The sequence below is a fragment of the Struthio camelus genome, chromosome 1 (assembly GCF_040807025.1).
Source record: "Struthio camelus isolate bStrCam1 chromosome 1, bStrCam1.hap1, whole genome shotgun sequence".
NCBI classification, from domain to species: Eukaryota; Metazoa; Chordata; class Aves; order Struthioniformes; family Struthionidae; genus Struthio; species Struthio camelus.
This window is the reverse complement of record NC_090942.1, coordinates 101,211,659-101,232,476: the sequence shown is the minus strand read 5'-3', so window position 1 is coordinate 101,232,476 and position 20,818 is coordinate 101,211,659. Positions and strand designations below refer to the sequence as shown.

The following is a 20,818-nucleotide window of genomic DNA, read 5'->3' as shown; positions in this document are numbered from 1 at the left end:
CTGGCTTTCCCATCGCCTTTCCTTCACACCCCGCCAGCGAGGGCGGCCCCGCCAGCACGCCGTCTGTTACAGCGGATGCACAGCCCTAACCCCCTTCCACCGCAAGGCTCGGGGGTACCTCCAGCTGTGCACTACACACCCTCACTCCAGCCGCCAGCGCACACAGCTGCTACCTGCCATCAACACCTGGGGACTGCCTGACCGCCGCAGACGGCGGCCCGAGACCCGCCGAGGCAGCCCCCTGCTCCCGCGGCCACCTACTGGGGCAGAGGAAAGCGCGGCGCTTGGCCGTCGGTTAACGCGCCCGGGCTCACCGCAGAGGGGAACAAGCCACCCTCCCGACTAGCGGCCATGTCCGTCCCCCCCCCGCCGGGGCTCCGGCTCCCGCCGGTCCCCGCCGCCCCCTCGGTGCGCAGCCCCAAGCGACCACGGCGACGCTTTACGGTCCGTCCTCCCCACCCCCCCCACACCTCCTCCGCGGGGTGGGCGGGGCCGCAGCGCGCCCTAACGCAGCGCTGATTGGATGCGCCCGGCTCGCACTGGAGATTGGTGGAGCCGGTTGCCGCGGCAGCGGTGGGGGTGGGTTGCCGCCAAGATGGCGGAGGAGGTTGGGAGCGGTGGCGGCGGCGAGCAGCGGGGGGACGAGGCGGCGGCGGTGGTGGCGGAGCGGGGCCCGGGCGCGGCCTATCACATGTTTGTGCTGATGGAGGACGTGCTGGAGAAGCTGAAGCTGCTCACCTACGAGGAGGAGGCGCTGCGGCGTCACAACATGCGGCCGCTCTCCAGGTGCGGGCCCGAGGGCGCACCAGCGCCCAGCAGGGCCCGAGGAGCAGGGCGGGGGGAGCAGGGCAGGGGCTCTGCTGCTAGCGGCGCCCGCCATCTGCTCCTCCTCCTTCTCTTCCTTCTCCTCCTTCTGGTACGGGAAAACTGGGAAATTCCGCTGCCTGTGGGGAATTGGGGCCCAGTCCTGTCAGGGCGCACAGCTGGGGAGGGGAGGGGAACCGCTTCGGAAGCTCTCATGGCGTCCCCTGTGCCCTTACCGTGTGCTGTCACTGGAGGCAAAGGCTTCAGCGGCCGTCTGTGCCGTGGGAGCAGGCGCCCCTTTGCGTTGCGGGCCCGGAGTTTGTGCGGGCACGTGGGAAGGGCTGGTGACTGGGGGCTTCACGAGTGCTGGCTGCTGCAGGCCAGTGGGCTATCATCTTGGTCGCGCTTGTGGTGCCCACGTCTCAAGTTTGGCTGGGTTAAGACTTAAACTGTAGGTGTTGGAGGCATAGCATGAAACTCTTGACTTAAAAGTTTGTAGCCTTCTTGGTTGCAGTGAAAAGCATCAAAACGTGACAACGAATATGCACATCAAAGATGCTAAATCCAGATGTTAGTAGAAAGAAATCCCAAAATCCCAAGTATTCTAATTCTTCTTTTTTTTCCCTTCCCCTCCTCTTTTTTTTTTTTTTAAATCTATTTAATTCCTCATTTTGGGCTATAGTAAACAGCCCCATAGATCTTGCAAGAAGTCTTCACATATCTCACATAAATGATACCACCGGGTTTGGCGTCTTATTTAAGGCAAGATAACAATTATTGGAAGACAAAAATTATATTAGCAAAGCTGAACACATTCAACTTGATGGTTCTGGCTTTCTATGTTGGTTGTTATGTTTAAAATACACAATGTCAAGAGGCTGGCCTACAGATGTTTTTAAAGATGAAGAATTATTATTAAGATTGGTTTAAAAAACTGTTGTCTGTTCATAGCTGTGGCATATCACGGTTAACACTTTAGATTAAAAAAAAAATCCTGCTTTCAGTCAAGGTGGGAGTGCCTGTTGTAACAGCATATTTATAAAGACTTTTAAGGAGAATGAGGGAGATGGAGGACGTACACCAGAAGTTAGGACAGGAAGATGTGAGAATAAATACATTAAATGTAATAAAAATATAAAGCTTTTAAAAACTTACTTTTATGCTCTGTAGGGGAAAAGGAAAATAATTTAAATTTCTTTACTTGGTGATGACATTTAAAACTACAGTCATTTCATATCACCAGAGAACTTGTGATGATTTTTGTTAGAGCATGAGGTTCACTCATTGCATGGTCACTTTTTTCTGCAAGTATTTTGAATATCAGTTTTAGCACAAATGCTACTTGATTTTCCTGCTACTTACAGATGCAGGAAGAAACAAAAGCTGAAGGCCACAGTTGCTTTCATAGGCACAGTTGGTCACATAATGAATACAATACTGTGGTTTATGCTGTGGTTTCAGTGATAACTTGCAGTGAAAACATTATATTAGATCAAACAGCTCTTGTTAACTTCTGTTAGCACCTGAGTGTATTTTTTTTTTTTATTAGTCAGGGTAACTATTTGTGGGGTAGGTGTATTTGTGAGAGGCCTGGGACCCATTGTTGTTTTAAGTAAGTCTAACTTTCCATCTCTGGTGTATCTTTATTGCATATATAACAAAACTCTTTTTTTAAATGATGGCACCAGAGAGACGTTTAGGAAAAGGACTGATGTGACCGCAACATTCATCTGCCCCAATGACTTTCAAATCTATCAGACAGTTTCAGCTAGGTTTGATAGAAGTATATCAAACAGGTATATTTTCTAAAACCAGCAGTTGTTAGGGGAAAAAAGTAGTCCAAATTAGTCTCTTGTTAAGAGAGAGTCTAGAGTATGAGCTCAGCTTTTATAAGCTGTTTTTAGGCAGCTGTCTGACCATCAGTATATTTTGGGGAAGGAAACGGACACAGGCTTTGTCTGCTTTAGTGAGTGACCGTATCGTAAAGGGAAACAGTTGATTCTGCGTAACTGGTGCCCACGCTACATGCATTTTGCGGGACTAACTGTAGTCTGATCGTGTGGACTGAATTGTTCCAGCCCACGAAACGCGCTCTTGGACCACATCTTTCAATTTACCTTCATCCAGAATAAGCCTAGTTTGTATACCCGCTCTGTAATGTGACCCAAAGCACAGTAGGTGGGGGGGATAGCGGAAGAAACACTTCAAAAGCATGCTTGCGATCTGAGCTTATACGCTTACTTAGCTACACCTTCTTGCTCACGTGGTAGTTGAGGGGCATGGGAAGGGGAAGAAGTTTGGGGGATTTTGAAATAAAAGGAGCTGGATGTATTGCTGTTGTCAGGAAGAGTCACTGGGGATGTTAAGGAAGGAACAGAAGGTAGAGTTACTGTGGTATAGGACAGTACGCGGACAGAGGTCACATCTCTAGGCAACCAGGCTTCGTGAAGTTTGTTCTCTCTTCCCCACAGAAGTGCCGTTCAAGTTGTCGTGCGGTCACTTGGAGGAATAAAATAATCTTTATATAACATGAGAGAGGATATTCATATGACCCAAATGCAGATACTTTTCTTTGAGCTGTTTGTCTAGACCCCTTTCACTAGGGAGAAATAAGTATTTCTGAAGCATTTTTCAACTTACTCTAAAGCAAATAAAAGGTAGATGAGACAAATCCACCCTGGCTTCCTGTGTCATGAGTACAAGCATAAAGCTTTAGCAGTAGATCATGTTCATGTCGTTTTTTTAGAGTAGGCTATTTGTGACAGTAGTTATGAGGCCATTTTGGTAACCTGTTCATAGGATGGTGCTGAATTTAACTTTTCCCTTGAACTTTAAGTCCCTTTCCTTGTGAAAAGTGGCTGAGATTAAACAAAGCCAGCTTGTCTCATTCAAGGACAGTAAGGTATTGGAGATCGTGGGTCTTGGACTTCTGATTCTTTTGAGCTTTTAAAAATGTGTTATGCTGTGCAAGTAACATTCAAATGACTCTTTTGTGTAGAACCTGAATTGCTTGGTGACATTTTATGGAATGATGGGGTGCATTCTGCATCCCCAAAAGTCAGTGGAAACAAAATTGGGCTCAACTCATTTCATGACTGTTCACGTAAATTAGAGGAGTAACTTGGTTTTATATGGAAATGTTAATTCAGTGGTGTTTAACTGAAGCTGCCTAACCCTGCTGGCAGGGAGGAGGAAGGCCCAGTTTCCCTTTGGTTCTAAGTCTGTGTTGGCTAATTGCTTATTTTAAGCAGGAAATAAAAGAATTGTGTGTAGAAAATTTACTTTACTGCAGTAGTATGCAAAACTAGACATCCTGAATTTAGTTCAAGTGGCTCTCACTGAGAAACTGCTTTCCTAGCCTGTGCTGACCTGTAATGTTAGAATTGCTTCAGGAATGCAAAATATCTTTATTTACCCTTTTTTCCCCTTTTTAAACAGGCACTACTTTGCCCTGCCCACTAATCCTGGTGAGCAGTTCTTCATGTTTTGTACACTTGCTGCTTGGCTGATCACTAAAGCAGGACGTCACTTCGAACAGCCACAAGAATATGATGATCCCAATGCAATAATATCAAAAATACTCTCAGAACTGCGATCATTTGTAAGTGTTGAACGTGCTGTCTTTCCAAGGGTATTTCAAGTAAGTGCATCATTGTCAGAAATAACAGTAATCACATTTCCTCCCCGTCTGAGTATATTCACAAGGATTAAACAGACTTTATCCTTTCTGTAAGTTTGTGAGATGCTAATTAGTTAGTTAGGAGTTTATAATATCTGTACCTACATGCTAAATTTTGGCACTACAAAAATGGTCTTATAGTATTATATGTGGTTCTAATTAGTTTGTTCCGTAGTCTTTAAAATGGATTAAATCAGGTTCACTTCCTGTACTGCCGCATATATAGTAGTATAATTAACAGAAGTTTTATCTTCAAGATCTGCCCAGTGCTTATGGTTCTGTTCCTGCTGAAGTGAATGGTATAACTCATAGTAAAGAAAATGGTTTAGATTTGGGTTCATATTTTGTTTTTTGTGTTTTTATTTATTTATTTATTTTGAGTTAAAAGTTGCATAAAGTATCAGGAGCTATCGGGATTACTTTCAATAGTTTTTAAAAAAAAAATCTTAGGGTCAGGAGGGTATATCTACTTAAGGGGGCTTCCTAAGGGAGAACTCAGTAAGTACTCTTCGAAATGTACAATTGAATAAAAAATCAAAACTGAAATAGCGTAAAATATTTAGAGTATGATCTTACGGAAGATTTTACTGAAACTGCACTTCTGAATGATGTTAAGTACACTGTTTTTCTAAAGGAGCAAAACTGTAACATAGTAAGAAGTTCATTCTGCAGGACACTAATAAGTTATCTATAAAATCTGGAACAAGCAAGGCAACGTTGAAAAGTTGCTGTTTGAGTCGCAGTGCCTGATTTCCTCCTTTGCTGTTCCTACCTTGCCAACATGTCACTTACCTGCTTGACCGTCCAGCTCCCTTGCAGCTTCTGACTCTTCTGCTCCCTGTGGGTATCCTCTTACTGGGTACTTTAAGATTTCTGCAGTGCATCTATTCCTTGGATTGTTCTGCCTTCCCTTTTGTGGCCTGACTGGAGTTGCACAGGGGAAGGATACAAATTAAATTGGTAAATTCTTCATATAAAGTGGACACTTCAGTGTTAGTGTGGGGAAAAAAAAAAAATCTGGTTACCTTCCCGAGAGGAAAACCGGACTGATGGATAGCAATTAGTAAACAGCATTATCTCTTTCTTTTAGGGAAGGCCTGTGGATTTTCCTCCCTCAAAATTAAAGGCAGGTTATGGAGAACAAGCATGCTATGTTCTTGACTGTTTAGCTGAAGAAGCCTTGAAATACACTGGCTTTAGCTGGAAAAGGTATAAAGTACACTTTTAAGACTCTTCCCTTATACATCGTTTTCCAATGAACAAAAATTGTAATTGTAAAGGATAGCAGACAAAATGTGGTAGTGACAGGAAATGTTTTATTTGATATTTCCATAAGATTCAAAGCACTAATTCGGCTAGGCTTGAAGGACTGGGTTAAATTAATTTCGAATGCAGATTCGCACAGTTTATTGGCATTACCGGCAAGGATGAGTTTGGGAAATTAATAGGCTAAATTAATAAAAGGTTGACTGATTACCTATTTTTGTTCATTTCCCTAAGCATATCTGTTTGCTAATCTAAGAGTTGCGCTGAAACATACTAATATCCCTTTAGGTCCCATCAATCAATAGCTAAATTTTTGACCTGTTCAGCTGGAGGTATGCACACTAGTTGAATCATATTACAAATAGACTACAGTAACTTTGAGTATTTAATCTGAAGGAAATATCAGGAGAAACTGGATGAAGAATAATTTTAAGTATATGAAGATTTGTTTACAACTGCTCTTTATTTCATCCCCTCCCTCAGATTGATTTTGACAGGGTATAGTAAAGTAATATTTTGGAGATATTTTACTGTTATCTATATTTAGTGCCTGGATTTCATCTCTAAGGTAAAAATGAGTCTGTCAGACTTGCACTTGAATTTTATAAAGTTAGACCAAAAGAGACAATGAATCAAAAGTTAATCCCCAGGTGTATTTACAGTACAAATGTGCTGTACTGCTTAGCATAATAATCAGCCCTCGCTTTGAAGACTTAAGTTCAAGATAAACAAAGACTGTGAGACTGAATATTAATTTTACCTGTTTAAATATGTGAGAGACTAATCACTGTCTAATCAAATTCTGCATCATCCATATGTCTCCTGAAGTCTTTTGTTTGATTAGGAGCAATTTACAGAATAACTTCGTATTAACTGTGTTTAAAAGCTGGTGGTCTTTGAACATATTTCAGACCAGTATATCCTACAGAAGAGCTAGAAGAAGAAGAAATAACAGAAGATGATGCAGAACTAACCCTTAATAAACTGGAAGAGGAAGTTGCGGTAAGTTTACCTGATTGGTTTTGATTATATGAGTACTGATCAACTCAGGGAATTTTTGCTCGCTGTTCATTTTGTCTGGCTTTGTTTAGGAAGTTTTTTCTACTGTCTGTTGTTCCCTCACCTTTTTTTCCTGCATCTTCTTTCCTGCATCATCAGCTTCTCTGTAGAATTTTCTGCTTCCTTTTAGATAAGGTTGTAAACTCATCAGGAGTCCTAATTAGATTTATAGTTAATATTAAGTGTCGTGGTATCTAAAAATACATTAAAATTACATAGATTCAGAACTGCTTATTTCCTACTGACACAAGCTATTATTGATGTGAAATGGCACTTCAACCAAGCCCTGCTTCCAGAATGGGCTAATATTTGTTTAAAAAGTTGCTCAGCGCTTAATTATTGGAGAGCAGACTTTTCTGTAAATACCAGACAGTAACTTTGACACTTAGTTGATCTGAAGATTTGGGAAGAAGGTAGGTGGAAAAGATCTCCTCCTAGAAACTGAGGATTTATTTAAAAATGCCTTCAATGACCTAAACAAAAGTTACAGAATTGTTTTTGTAGGGTAATATAATGGCATTTCTTCACAATGTATTCCATGAATAAAATGTTTATATCCTGTCATCCGTTCAGACTGCAGAATAGGTCTTTCTTTGTGCTCTAATTACCATGACAGGTGTGATGAAAGAAGCATAAATTATTCCTGTGTCCTATAGATTATAGTTTGAAGAGCAGCTTTGAAATACCTTTTTTCTACCAAAATGGCAGTGTTGGAGGATCAACTTTTTTGTTTGTGCTAGTTTAACTGTAATAATTACAGTGAATTTGCCTTGCCTGTGAGACAGCCTATGAAATAAGGCTATAAGTTCAAATATGTTTGTAGGATTTAGTGATGGATTTAGTGATGGATGGACGTTGAATAGAAGTTTTGTTGCTGATTGACTTTCTGAGAGTTGGAGTCTTGCTTTCTGCCATCTAGTGGCTTAATGTGATCGCAAGGCATTTTCATTTTCACAAGCCTCTGTTCATGTCCTGGAAGTACATCTTTTTACTGCTGACTTAAATCAGACTTTTCAGCAGGGGGAAGCTAGTTGAAGATGATTGAAGTGAATATAACAAAGAAGTTAGTGTCGCATCTGACATAGCTGAAAGTTGATGATTCCACACAAAGTAAATGTGGATCACAAACCAAAATAGTTAAAGCTGTGCCTGAAGAGCGCTCGCTTGCTGGGTCAATAGATTATATGAGGGCAAAAGATTTTTCTGGAGTCTTAAGCACAGCAATACTGGATAGGATATTCCAAAACGTCATTTTTTCTCTCCAGCTTTTTCAAGTGCTTAGGAACGGTTGAAGGCCACAAATGTGGCAACTGGTGTGCCAGTAACATTGTCATATGGCCCTGAGTGCGGCCACAATAGTCTGCAAAAATGTAGCCTGAAGAGATTGCTTCTCTTCCTCCTTTCTCCGCAGTTTTCTTACGAATTGCCTTATTTTTCTCATCTTTATTAGCCAAGAAAAATTCCAACCTATTCTTAAATTTCGTGCAGTATGCAAATACTGGGATATGGGTGTCAATATCTGGTTGCATTTTTATTTACTTTGAAGTCCCCACAGAAAAAATCTGAATAATTCTGAGAATGATAAGAAGCATTCTATATTGCATGTTTGACAAGCCTCAGTGCTATTGGCTAGAAGCTTTAAATATGAGAACAGTCAACTGCCTGCTCTTATTTGCATCTTGTTAAGATCTAAGCTATTTAAATGGGGAAGTGGGGAAGAAACAATTAACTAAAGCACAGATGAAACCCTTCAACGAACCTCTGTGTTTGCTCTGAGATTGTGTCTGAGACCATGGTTTTCACTACCATTCCATGAGATCTTTGAAGTTTGTGTGTTGGTAAAACCACCAAACTAGATTTATGCCATGCAGGTAACCGCGTTTTGGAGCCCCTTTTGGTTCTACAGGGTTTAATTATATGCTGTTAGAAAAGGGATTTAATTTGGCTCTAGCCCAGCTTAGCACTAGTGCCTAAAGTAGATGAAGCCTGCAGGCCACAGGAGTGAATTGTAAATGAGCTCGAAAGACATCGCTGAGGATGCGACTGCAAAAACAGCTAGAACCAGCCCTCAGAGATACAGAACAGAATGAACGGAGGTAACTGTTAACCTTCGGATAAAATACAGAACACGATGGTCAGAGGTAACAGCTGACCTTCGGATAAGATAAGGTGCTGTGGAGCAGGAACATAGCAACCGTCTAGCAACCATCCCGGGATGTAGATGTGAACCGACCGGAGGGAAAGAGACTACCGACTCAGTAAAGAAGACTGGAAGAGACTGTCACTGGCAGGCGGGAAGATAAAGCTGTAAGGAGTATAATTATCCCAGAATTTCTTTGTTTGGGGTCCCTCCTCAGAAGCACCCAGCTGGAGCTATTACTTTGCTCTACTATCATTTAAATAAATAATTAATTTTGTTGCTAGACGTACACGAGACTGTGCTCCTCGGAAACTTAGGATCGAACTGTTTCCATAACATAGTGATGTAATAATTTATTTTTGCTGCCAATATATTGATACATGTCTTGAATATATTACCTGCACGCGTAATTGAATTTAGCAGTATTGCTAGTGGTTAAAAGTTAATGATGAGCTTCCTCTGTTGTTTTTCTGTTCTTGTTTCTCTCAAATAAAATTGATGAGGCTGATAGGGACATGCTTAGTTCCATAAATCTTGGGGAACTAGGTGAACAGTAGCTAGCCTAGACAAATCTGTTTAGTTTTCATTTTCAGTTCTGATAACTACACTTGCCTGTTGTTGTGATGTTGTTGTAATACCTTCTTCTATGTGCTGCACAAGTACATATTCTTTTGTATAGCAAAAGATAGTCCCAATCTAGTCACCATTAATTTCTTGCAGAATTGGGAGGCTAAGAGCCAAATATGCCAGAAGAAAATAAGCTAACGTAGAATAAGTGGTCCTGGTTAGTTTAAAAACTAGGTAGAGACAGGGACTAAGCTCCCAGGTTTTCAGAGTCCTGAAGGTGTCTGTACAAAGACTTGTACTATTGCTGCATACAAAAATTGTTTAGGAAAAAGGGCAAATAATGAAAGTTGACTTCAGAGGAAGAGACAAGGGCTGACTGAGAAGAACTACGTAAGGTCAAACTGCACGAGGGTGATATGTGTGATAAAATGACGGGTGAAGTTCAGTATAGATAAATGGAGGGTAACACATGGGGAAAAACATCTTCGATTTTACCTATGCAGTGATGGGTTCTGAGCTGATCATGATCACTGAGAAATGTCTTGAGGCTGTAATAGATAATTTTACAAAACCATCAGCCCCGTGCTCAGTCGTGGGCAAGAAAGCCAATTGATTGCTTGGAGTTATTAGGAAAAAAATAGACTGAAACTGAAAGCATCATTCTGGACATCCATAAAATACAGCATCGTTCTGCAAATCTAAATCCATGACGTAAACCACATCTTGAATACTGTGTACAAGTCTGGCTGTTCTTATTTCTTTTAAAGGCAAAGTTTTAGGGCTTGGATGCACCAAAATAGTTCTATGGTACTGTAACTTCTCGATAATGGCCCGTTTCATGTTTTTTGTTTGGTTATTTTTTTTAATCCTTTAGCACCTTCAGGGAAATGTGAGGTAGTTTGCATCAGCCTGCTTGTACCAAAAGGTACTCACAAGATTTTAAGTAAATGCAAGCTCTGTTTCCAAAAACTCTCCATGTTTTGTTTTGTTTTGTTTTTTTCAGAAATTTGGAATTTAATACCCCTTTTGCTATGCTCTTGCAAAACGAAAATTTTGAAGAAAGACTATGCGATAATTACTGAGGTCTTACGTTGCAACCTTTTTTTAGGAAGAAGAGTCAGACAATGAAGAAAACTTCATCGATCTGAATGTTCTAAAGGCACAGACTTACAAGTCGGTAAGTTGTTACTCATCAGTCATCCCATAAGAGATCTTACATGTTTAGTTCCAATTTATTTATGCTGAATTTAAGTCTGAAAATACTTATATAGTCTAAACTTGAAAAATATTCCAACTGAAATAAATCTGCTTATTTTAAAAGAAAGATATACATCCAGTTTCTAAAGTGATCTTCCTGCAAGGATGCTGGAAACATTTGCAAGATGTTTTTACAGAGACTGTTAAAGAAATGTGGCATTCATGTCTTAAATACATTTTTATTGTTTTTCCCCTGTTATTTCTGAAATCTGTTATAATTTCTTATCATATGCATTTCTTTTAAATTGTAAGTATGTTCAGAAAAGATGCTTATTATTTCAATCCCTAATCTTTATAAATTCAAAGAAATTCATTAAAAATTCAGTTATATCTGTAGTTCTAGATCTTTCTGGATATAAATGTTTTAATGACTGTGAACACTGTAAGGCGCTATAATGTGGTTTCTAACAGTTCTCACTATGTAGAACGATCAGCTCTTATATAAAACTTTGAGGTTGATTGGTTTGTTTTTAATGCAGGACATAAGTTACTCTGTAAAGCAAGAAGAGATTTTAGAATCCACGACAGATGCAGCAGAGTGGAATCTGGAAGTGGAACGTGTACTTCCACAGCTGAAAGTTACGGTCAGGACTGACAATAAGGTATGTGAGAGTGGATTTGTGTGTGTACGTGAAAAAGTGTGACGTGAATCAGCGTTGTTGATAACCACTTTTCCATTTGTGTTTATTCTCTTTTTTTTTTTTAATCATGTCCAGACTTGTTAATAATGATATTATCATTATTAATAGTCTTCTAAATAATAATCTTCTCCAAGGCTATCGTGTCAGAACCTTTCTTGCTTACTTTGACCCTACAAGCAATACTTGACGGTAGGGTTTTCTCCAATATTGTGAAACGATTGGGTCTTTTTTCTACTACTAGCAGGGCACCTTATTTTCATACATCTACCTGAATTCAGTGGAAACGTCTTAAATCGTTAAATTTTTCCAGTGGATTCATACTTTTCAAAAATTATACCTTCAGTTTAGCAGCTATTAATAGGTCTTCCTGGAAGATAACTGAGAAGCTTCTTAACATGCAACTGTTTCATTTGTCAGACACATAAAAGGTTGATTGTATGGAATTCATCTTGCTGAACGTGAAATGGCAGTAAAGTAGGTCGGTATGTCTGATCTAGTCATCATGGGCTGTCCTTATAGTCAATAAAAAGAAAGGAGTGCTCTTGGGACTGATTTTACTTGTCTAGCTAGATAGCTACCTCAAGATGAAATTTATCATTTCCTAGAGATGTGTATTTCTCTCCATAATCCAATCCAAGGACTCTAGAATGAGTAGTTCAGATGTAAACACCTGTCTTTGGCCAGTAAAAGTCTAATGCCTTTTTCTGCCATTGCCACAAGCATTCTTTCTGAGAGCTTGTATAGGATGCGCAGATCGGTATAATATTGAAATTGTTCATTTGTAGCGGCCCAGATAGTTGGGTGGTGGAGCAGCCTGTAGCAGTTGATACAAAATTCAGTGCAAGATTGATCTTGCCAAAAATAGACTGAGCTGTCAAATATATGTTAAATTGCTTGCCTGTCTTGCGTTATGTTGCATTCTTCTATGTAAAGAAACTCCTGGTTTCAGCTACCTTCCACTGGTCCTCAAGAAGCCTGCCTGTTACAGAGCACATAATACTTTTCCACGTTAAGAAATGAAAGCTTGGTAAATGTGTACAATGAAAATTAAAGCCACAGTAGGAAGTGAGTTTTACTAGCTCATATTTGAATTAAGCATCTCTTGACTTTAAGGAATATGTTAAAATGAACATGAAAAGAGGATTCTTCTTTTTCTAGTTTCTGGGCTTTCAGAAATAACTGGAAAAAATATTCATTCTAGGTTGGCTTTTTTGTAAAGAAAAGCATCATGTTCAGTTTCCTCAGCTATTCATATATATGTCATTATCAGGAGAGGGTTAATGGTTTAACAGAGTGCATTAGAAACTTAATTGTATTTTTAAATTTTTTTTTAAACTCCAATATTTGGCAAATTGCTAGCGATTGTCACCAGACCAAGAAAAAAATCTTGAGTCTGCTGCCAAAGCAAGACCCTACATACAACGTAAGTATATTTTTCTTTACTAGCCTTTGTTTAATTCCTGAAGAAACTAGTGGGCAGCAGCACAGCTGTGGGTATCAAGCAAGCCTCATGGGCGCTTTTGGAGGTACTCAAATGTGCTCATCTGAGGTAGCAAGACGTAAGCACTAGTCCTTTGGTAGTTATGAGTATGTCCTATGCCGGTGAGTAGCAGAGTAGCCTCACTTCAAGTCGGGGAAACCACTTGTAATTGAAGGAAGGCACACATTTATTAAGTAGGCAGCTGCCATGTTCTGCTGCTCTTTACCTGTTTTACAAGAAAGTCTGCTAAACTTTGATTTCAAGTGATAAAGATGTATCAGCATCCCTTTATTTTTTAACGCTTTGACTAGTACACTACCAAAAGATTAAAAATCTTTTTAATATGTTCGGAGCACAGTACTGGAATAGCACTAATTCTGCAGTGGTGCTACTGTGCTACGTTCCGCACAGTCTGCGGCTGTGCTCTGGTTCTTGAACTGTAAAAGTCTGAACTGATAAGTGAAAACTTGTGATAAGTATTGAGAACTGGAATTGATTTTGAAGTACAACATGCTTACCTTGTCAATTTAAAACAGCCCCTTTTTTTCTTCGCTCATGGCTGACTCCGTGTATGTTTCCTACAATCTGGCAGCTGCAAATAATTTTCCTCCCTTCTAACTTTGCCCCACTATTGAAAACAAGTTTAGGTATTGCTGCATCTTTCATTTCTTTTCATCTTCCTCCTGCTAACAGTAAGGGTTAACTAGAAAAGAAAGATCTGATGGTTTTGGAATTTGTAGGTCTTGGACGTTCAAAGCACTTGTTTTTTCTGCCTAAGAATAAGCTGAGGTGGCAGAGCTATAATCAGTATTTTCAATATTTGTGTCCAGAGTGGTTTCTAGCAGAAATACTTCCAGGAAGATCAAACGGACTCTAAAAAGCATAGCTAGTCTCCTATCACTGAACATGTCAGTGTTTGTTTCTAGATCTGAGCGTCACATTGTGATGCTTAGGAGATTTATCAACTGTCACATTAAGCAAGTGCCTCTGGCTATGAACAAAGCAGTGGTAGAATGATATGTGGTAGTAGTACACAAAAGAACTGGCCCTGAGTTGCACATCAGCCTTTCTTAAGCAAACAGTGAAAGATAAAGCTGTATTTTACTAATGTTTCGCTTTGTGGCATCTTTTTTAGGACTGGAGGATCCATGTAGATCAAATGCATCAGCATAAGGATGGAATTGAATCTGCTTTGAAAGAAACTAGGGTATGTCTTGTGTGTGCTGAATATTCCACTGATCTGTCAATGTTTTTATTTTCTCCTTTATTAGATATACATTTAGAGCTAGATTGAAAGTTATTTTATTTTACTTAAGATAATGCTGTACAACTAAAAAGGGAAATTTGAGATGATGATGATTAAGGACAGTGGGACTAGCAAAAGAAATCTTGTGGGAAGCAGAGATGTATAAATGAGGATTAACAGGGATATAACAGTTTATTAACATATTATTAGCATAAGTACATCCTGAGTACAGAGGGTAAAATAGAATAATACGATCTGAATAACAGTTGATTTAAAACAAAAAAAAAAACCAAAGCACTATCAAATGCTGCTGTTAAAATAACTTACTGATGGTGACGTTTGTAATTAATTTGCGGGGAGAAATGATGGAAGCACTATAGCTTGAAGTACATGTTTTGAAGTTGGGTGAAACAGAAGACATCAGGGAATAATTCTTCGTTAGCTATACATAGTGTCCTGTACTATTTTTCTGTTGCTTGTAGGATTCCATATCCTTTCTGAATTACAGCATCATGTTAATACTCTTTATGTATTATCTGAACGCTGTCAGCCTACAGAATATGATTTTCTAGGGTTACCTTGACAAACTTCATAATGAAATCAGCAGAACACTGGAAAAGATCAACAGCAGGGAAAAGTACATCAACAATCAGTTGGAGCATTTGGTTCAAGAATACCGTTCAGCACAAGCCTTGTTGAGTGAGGTAATGCACAAACCTATTGTTGTTCTCTTTTATTAACTCACTATTAAGTATGGGTGAAGAAAAAGAATAATTTGAGGAGTTGCCTGTGAATTCTGCTGTTGGATGTAAACTATGGGGAAAAACTGACTGACTGTCAAATTATATAGTTGTTAAGCTAAATTAGCAATTTTTATTCAGCTATTCTACAAAGGAAAGTAAATGTTTTTTGCATGAAAATTATGTAAATCTGTTGCCAGTCTTGAGCTGCTAGTGAATTGCTAGTTCTGCTTTCCCTGTAAAGTCCACACATCTGTGATGAGTGGAAAAACTACAGTCTCAGTCCAGCATTGATCTCCTACATTGATTACTTGAGCTAATTCGCACAAAGCACTCTGATTCCCACTTTACTTCATTTGGTTCTTGTACCAGTAGAATGCTATTTGAGAAGCTTCTTAATTCTCTAGTTAGGAGTCCGGTGTAAGCTGCCATTTGGCTAGCCCTTATTTCTGGGCATCACATAAAAAATAACAGGATTTGACTTTTGTATACTTGCTGTTTACCTTGCTGTTAAACTGAAATATCAAATGTGACTGTTACCTACAGGTAATAAGTCTCAGGTAATAAACCAGGAACACTTGTGTGAGACTTTGCTATATAAACTCATTCTGTTCAAGAAACCAAGTAAAAATGAGGTGTTTTTGATCGCTCTTGATTTTCAGATATATGGGGTAGCGGAGAGAGTTCACTGTAGAATGACTGCAAACATAATTTCAGATTATGTAAAATAGTCTCAAAGTATTTTTTTTTTGTAATACCTTGAAAAAGATTGCTGCAGTAGTGTCTTTTGATTTCTTTGCAACTAAAGAAACAGCAGCTTACATTTTCTACTTGAGTCATAAGCTGAAACTTCCAGAGAGTAATTTACCATTGAAGAGAAAGTATTCTGGGTTTCAGTATTCAGTTCTGTCTCCATCTGACAAATTTTCTGTGTGTTTGTTTCCTTGCATGTAAATAATTAGGAAAACCTACTTACTGTGTATGCGTTAGGGCTGTTACTCACAATTTTTACAACTGCTTTAAATTTCTGGATGATACTCATTGTATGGGCCGATGTTTCAAGCCCATCCTCATATATATCGCCTGTTAATGTCATTGGGATTCTGTAGGAGAATTTCTGGGATTGTGACCCATGAGAACAAGTTTTCATGTTATAAATTCTCTGAGCTATATGCATGTATCTCTTCAGCTTTATCATTACAGCAAAAAATGTGCTCCTTTCCAGGCTAGAGAGAAGTACCAGGAGGGAAGTGGAGGAGTAACTGAAAGAATTAAAGTGCTTTCGGAGGTAAAACACTTCTTCATATAATTTGCATTCTGCTTATTTTAAAATAAACTTCAGAGACTTGGTGTTTAGTGTTTGCAGTTTTATAAATCTGTTTTTTTCTGATATGTTTTTGTGTTAAAGCTTAATGTGTTTACTTAGTGAAAGTGTCTAGTCCAATCCCTGAATTTTCATCCCAGGCTGCCATTGACTTATAACTTGTGAAATGAGCAAGCTATTTGTGAGCTCTCCTAATTTCCCTGGTTTGTAAATGAGGGTAAACGTTCTGTATGTTATAGTTTCTTTCCTAGAATTATCGAGGATTAATCAAGTCACATCTATAAAGTCTTTGGAAAAAGAAAACTTCAACTCTTATTTTTGGTAAAAATGAACACAAAAAATAAGACATTTTCACCTTACAAGCATTTGAAACGTTATTTGACTAAAAAGTAACGTTTGGATGCCAATGAAATTATGCTACTACTTAAAACTGTTTTTTTTGGTAATTTTTTTTAAATCCATGTTGTGGAAAAAAAAAAAAAGGCTCCTAATTGCCTCAAGATTTTGAGACTTTCATGTCTTTTCTTTCATATTCCCAAATATTTCAACCCTTTGTCCAATTGAGAACTTTTTTTTTTAACAGTTCTGTTCTTTGGATTTGAAAAGTCCACTTTGTTTTTTTTTTTTTTTTATGCTAATAAGTCTGAAGTAGTCACGTAATAGACCAAGCCATAAGAACTCACTGGAAGTTGTAGAAGAGATTTTGAGACTTTAAGTAGGTAATAATCATAGCAGCTTAACAAAAATTTTCTGTCAAAGATTTATTGGTGTGTGGCTTCTGCAGAACTAGAGCTTCTTTCTATTTCACTCTCCAAGTAGTAATTTTGAAAAATAGAATACGTCATGATGGCTTCAGATTTAAAATGTTTTTGTGCTTTGGAAATTATTGGCAGATTAGTAATCAAAGATGTTACAAGTTGGTAGACTTTGAATTAGGTTAATGCAGCGGTACATATCTGAGTTAAACTAGACGTAATAGGTAGTACCACAAACTTGCTCTCAAGGATGTGATCAAATCTCAGCCCAACTAGACAATATAGATAACACTGTAGGTATGCAATAAAAATGTAGTGACTTTTTTTTTAATTGAAAAAGCTCAATGAAGCCTTAATGAAAGGCTTTTCATTTTTATATTATAGCCAAAAATATTAAATAGCTACCTAGACTGTAGCTTAGATTCATATAGTTGCTTCCTCATCTTCTGTAAAGGCAAACTGGTTGATAGTCAGTGCTGAAATGTATCTTATTCTTCATACATGCATTTCACATACCTCTACCCATGCCAGCAGACTTTGCTGCTACGTTGTCTTTGTCTGCAGTACCATTTCTCAGGGTTCCGCCATCGCTTGCTGAAGCCCGGCCGTTTCCAGGAGAAGGGCTGTCGTTGTGGTCATTTGGTGAATCTTGGTCTGCAGGGATATCGTGCAGTTCTGCACTGCAACACTGGCACTGTTCTTTTTATTGTGTTGGGAAGTGCAGATTCTCAGTAATGTTATGGTGCTTGGCCAACCTATTACAATTGTTGTTGTAACTTTTACCACATTTACTTAAAGGTTAATTAAAATTTTTATCGTAGTTGACAAAAATTATTTCTCTGTATACAACAATTAAGACAGATATTTTTATTTTTTTATGAATGCAGTCATTCAGAAAAGGGTTTTTTTTTTTTTAACTTGACATTTATCTGGTTACTTAAGAAAATATTCTCTAATTTAAGATTACAGAAGAATTAGAGAGAGTAAAGCAGGAAATGGAAGAGAAAGGAAGCAGCATGACTGATGGTGGTAAGTATGTGTCTTGCCTCAAACAAAACACCTGTTTTCTCAGTGACAGATGCATAATTGATCCCTTATTAAAGAAAAATAAAGTCAGAGTAAGGGACTAGTCTAAAATATCAAAATTAAAAATTTTTAAAGCGTCTAAGCAAACTGGGAGTCTTAACCTCTTCCAAAAGGTTACATAGGTCTGTGGAAGCTAGGGATTCCAGCACTTCCTCCCTTTGGTAAATTATCTGTAAAATCTAAGAAAAAAAATTTGGGGCTCTGATTTGAATAATTGGTGACTTACTGGAGCCAGTTCACGCGTTTGCAGGTTCAAGCCCAGTAACTCTCAAATTGTTTCTGGCGGTAGCTATTAGGTTCCTGCTAAGGCTGGCTGGAGTCAGTTAGAAAATTCATTGTGGTGCTTGTGATGGACTTCTGCAATATTTAAAACTATGTAGCTATTTGAATTTTGTATGTAGTTTGTTTCAGGCTCAGGGTTTGGTGGCTTAAGATTTTTTTGATAAAGGGATTCTGTTCCAACTCTGTAAGGAGTGTGAATGCAGAAACAAATTGATGCACATTATCATATGGCTAAATATGCAGGCAGTATCTATATTTAGCTGTAACCACTACAGCTGATTTACTTAAATAGTCACAGCTGTTTTATAAGTATATTTTGTGCAGTCATGTCACTGTGAAGGAGCTATTCACCTACCTTGCAACACCCTTTCTGTATTACGGCATGGCCAAGGATCAGGATAAACTCCAAAGCCTAAAATCATAAGGATCAGCATGATGCAGCAGCATCTCAAGGATGATACTAGTTGGAAGTGAGGAATTAGAAGTTGTGTGTGGAGCACAAAAGGTTTTAATAGCTTTTTCACAGGTAAGATGACCTCCTGCTGAAGGTGTCTTCCATTCTCTACCAAACCCCAAGTCAGCTATGAGGATGAGGCTTGCAGTTGAGCAAAATACATCACTGACAAACCTATCCTAATGTTTATGCACATCTTTATGCAGATCCAAGATGTCAAGAAGACAGCAAATTTGTCACTGTCTATTTCCATCTTTAAAATATCTTGCATATTAAAAATGATGTATCACTACAGTCATGTCTCTAGAGTAGAACGCCCTTTTGTTCATTCAACTCTTCAATTTTAAGGAGTGAATTTTAAGAAAATAATGCTTTTTGTGTTAAGTCAGCTGACAGAGATGCACTATTTATCTTTTTTGAACAGCTCCTCTAGTGAAGATTAAACAAGCCTTAACAAAACTGAAGCAAGAAACTGTTCAGTTGGACATACGAATTGGTGTAATGGAACACACCTTACTCCAATCAAAGCTAAAAGAGAAATCAAATATGACTAGAGATATGCATGCAACAGTGATTCCAGAAACCACAGTAGGTGCCTATTGAAATTGTTTGGAACTGACTTGGTTTGCCCAAAGTACAATTTTCTGTTATTTACTTTTATGTTATTTTGGAGTTTTTCCTTTTGTCTTTCTATTTCGGATGGGTTTTTGGGGGGTTCGTTAGTTGGTTTTTTGTTTGTTTTTTAACAAGGTGCTTGTTGTGCACTTTTAAGTAACATTATGCACACTTTGCAATCAACATAGGCCTATGTTTAGTTTTTTGCCTTAAAGATTTACTGCAGATCTCTTGCAAATGTACTAATAAATTCTTATGAATGAGCGTGTCTACTTCATTGTAGAATGCTAAGTAGTGTGGAAGTGTATAGAATTTTATTGACACAGCCCGTAATCTTTAAACCTGATTAGATATGCTACAGTGCTGAAAGAATATTGCTTGCAGATGAACTGAAAGGAATTTAAAATGTCTATTATTGCCGTTTACATATATTTAAAGCATTTAATTGCTGATATTGAAATAATACAGCATTACCCTTTCTAAAAGCCTAGGTCAAATTTCATTTCAGCTGCAAGTCAGAATAAACCGTTGCTCCACTTTAAGTTTATGAACTGAGCATAGTATTCTAAGGCGTTGATTTCAAGTCACTGGGCCCCACTGAAAATCAAACTGTGGTTGAAAGGCAATCACTGGTTAGCATCGTGACTCCAGGAAGGTCTTTATGGGTATGATAGTGAAGATGAACGTGATTTAATGTTTACTACATCTGACATTCACATGAAAAATGGGCTCTCTTCCCAGCCCTGCATGACTTTAGTTTACTCATGGACTGGCTCTTTTCCTTAGCCCTGTGGTGGGTGGATATGCAGTGTTTCAGAGAAATATCAGTAGAACTGCTTTTGACTGAAATTTTGAGTATTTATACTTCACAATTAGAATGAGGCAGGAAGGGTTCTGCATGTTTCACTATTGGATATATGTTCCTGACATACAGCTCATCGGTACCATGGGTAGCAAGTTTCTTAACTTTGTCATTCAGTATTTCGTTTGCAAAAAAACAAAACACCCCAAAACTAAAACAAGCCCCCCACCAGAATTTAATAAGTGAAAAGCTATATGTAAATGCTGACTATTATAATTTACCTGTGCAAACAGCTGCCAAAAATCTCTGAATCACACTGGAAATCAGTTTCCAACCTCTTTTGCTGCCTACCTATATCCTCCCACATCCAGCTTAAATTAGAAAAGTTATTCATGTTCCTTTTGTAAGGTGGTGTTGCTACTGCGTATTTACTTTAACAGTAGATTTATTTCAACTTAGGATAAAGCAATCCCTTCTGCATTGCCTGCAAAGCACATAGGTGCTTTTAGATTGCAAATGTTGTGTTGTATAAATGCCATTTATGTAAATTCTTTCCTCCAAAAACTGCTCCTTTGTGCTAATACAACAACTAAAATTAATAAAAACCTTCTCTTATGTGAA

At 38.6% G+C, this 20,818-nt stretch overlaps 2 protein-coding genes across 2 annotated transcripts in view; one reads left to right on the top strand and one right to left on the bottom strand.

The window, feature by feature from the left end:
- The window catches only part of HHLA2 (HHLA2 member of B7 family), a 14,907-nt gene extending 13,798 nt beyond the window's left edge, over nucleotides 1–1,109 (bottom strand). The window contains exon 1 of the mRNA XM_009675082.2: nucleotides 1,041–1,109. The gene's annotated coding sequence lies outside the window, so the exon portion shown is untranslated. The remainder of the gene's footprint in view (nucleotides 1–1,040) is intronic.
- IFT57 (intraflagellar transport 57) lies at nucleotides 576–20,818 on the top strand. The gene is made up of 11 exons (XM_009675085.2): nucleotides 576–786; nucleotides 4,243–4,405; nucleotides 5,574–5,692; nucleotides 6,661–6,751; nucleotides 10,624–10,692; nucleotides 11,252–11,374; nucleotides 14,029–14,100; nucleotides 14,712–14,843; nucleotides 16,105–16,167; nucleotides 17,921–17,987; nucleotides 19,205–20,818. The coding sequence occupies exons 1-11, from the start codon at nucleotides 596–598 to the stop codon at nucleotides 19,381–19,383; spliced, it is 1,269 nt and encodes a 422-aa protein (XP_009673380.2). The 5' UTR covers nucleotides 576–595; the 3' UTR covers nucleotides 19,384–20,818.

What these genes read in the sequence shown, in the direction of transcription:
- IFT57 (XM_009675085.2), top strand. Translation starts at nt 596, where the DNA reads ATGGCGGAGGAGGTTGGGAGCGGTGGCGGCGGCGAGCAGCGGGGGGAC. An exon ending in ACTGGCTTTAGCTGGAAAAG is followed by an intron (nt 5,693 to 6,660) that starts GTATAAAGTACA and finishes AACATATTTCAG; the next exon opens with ACCAGTATATCCTACAGAAG. An exon ending in AGGCACAGACTTACAAGTCG is followed by an intron (nt 10,693 to 11,251) that starts GTAAGTTGTTAC and finishes TTTTTAATGCAG; the next exon opens with GACATAAGTTACTCTGTAAA.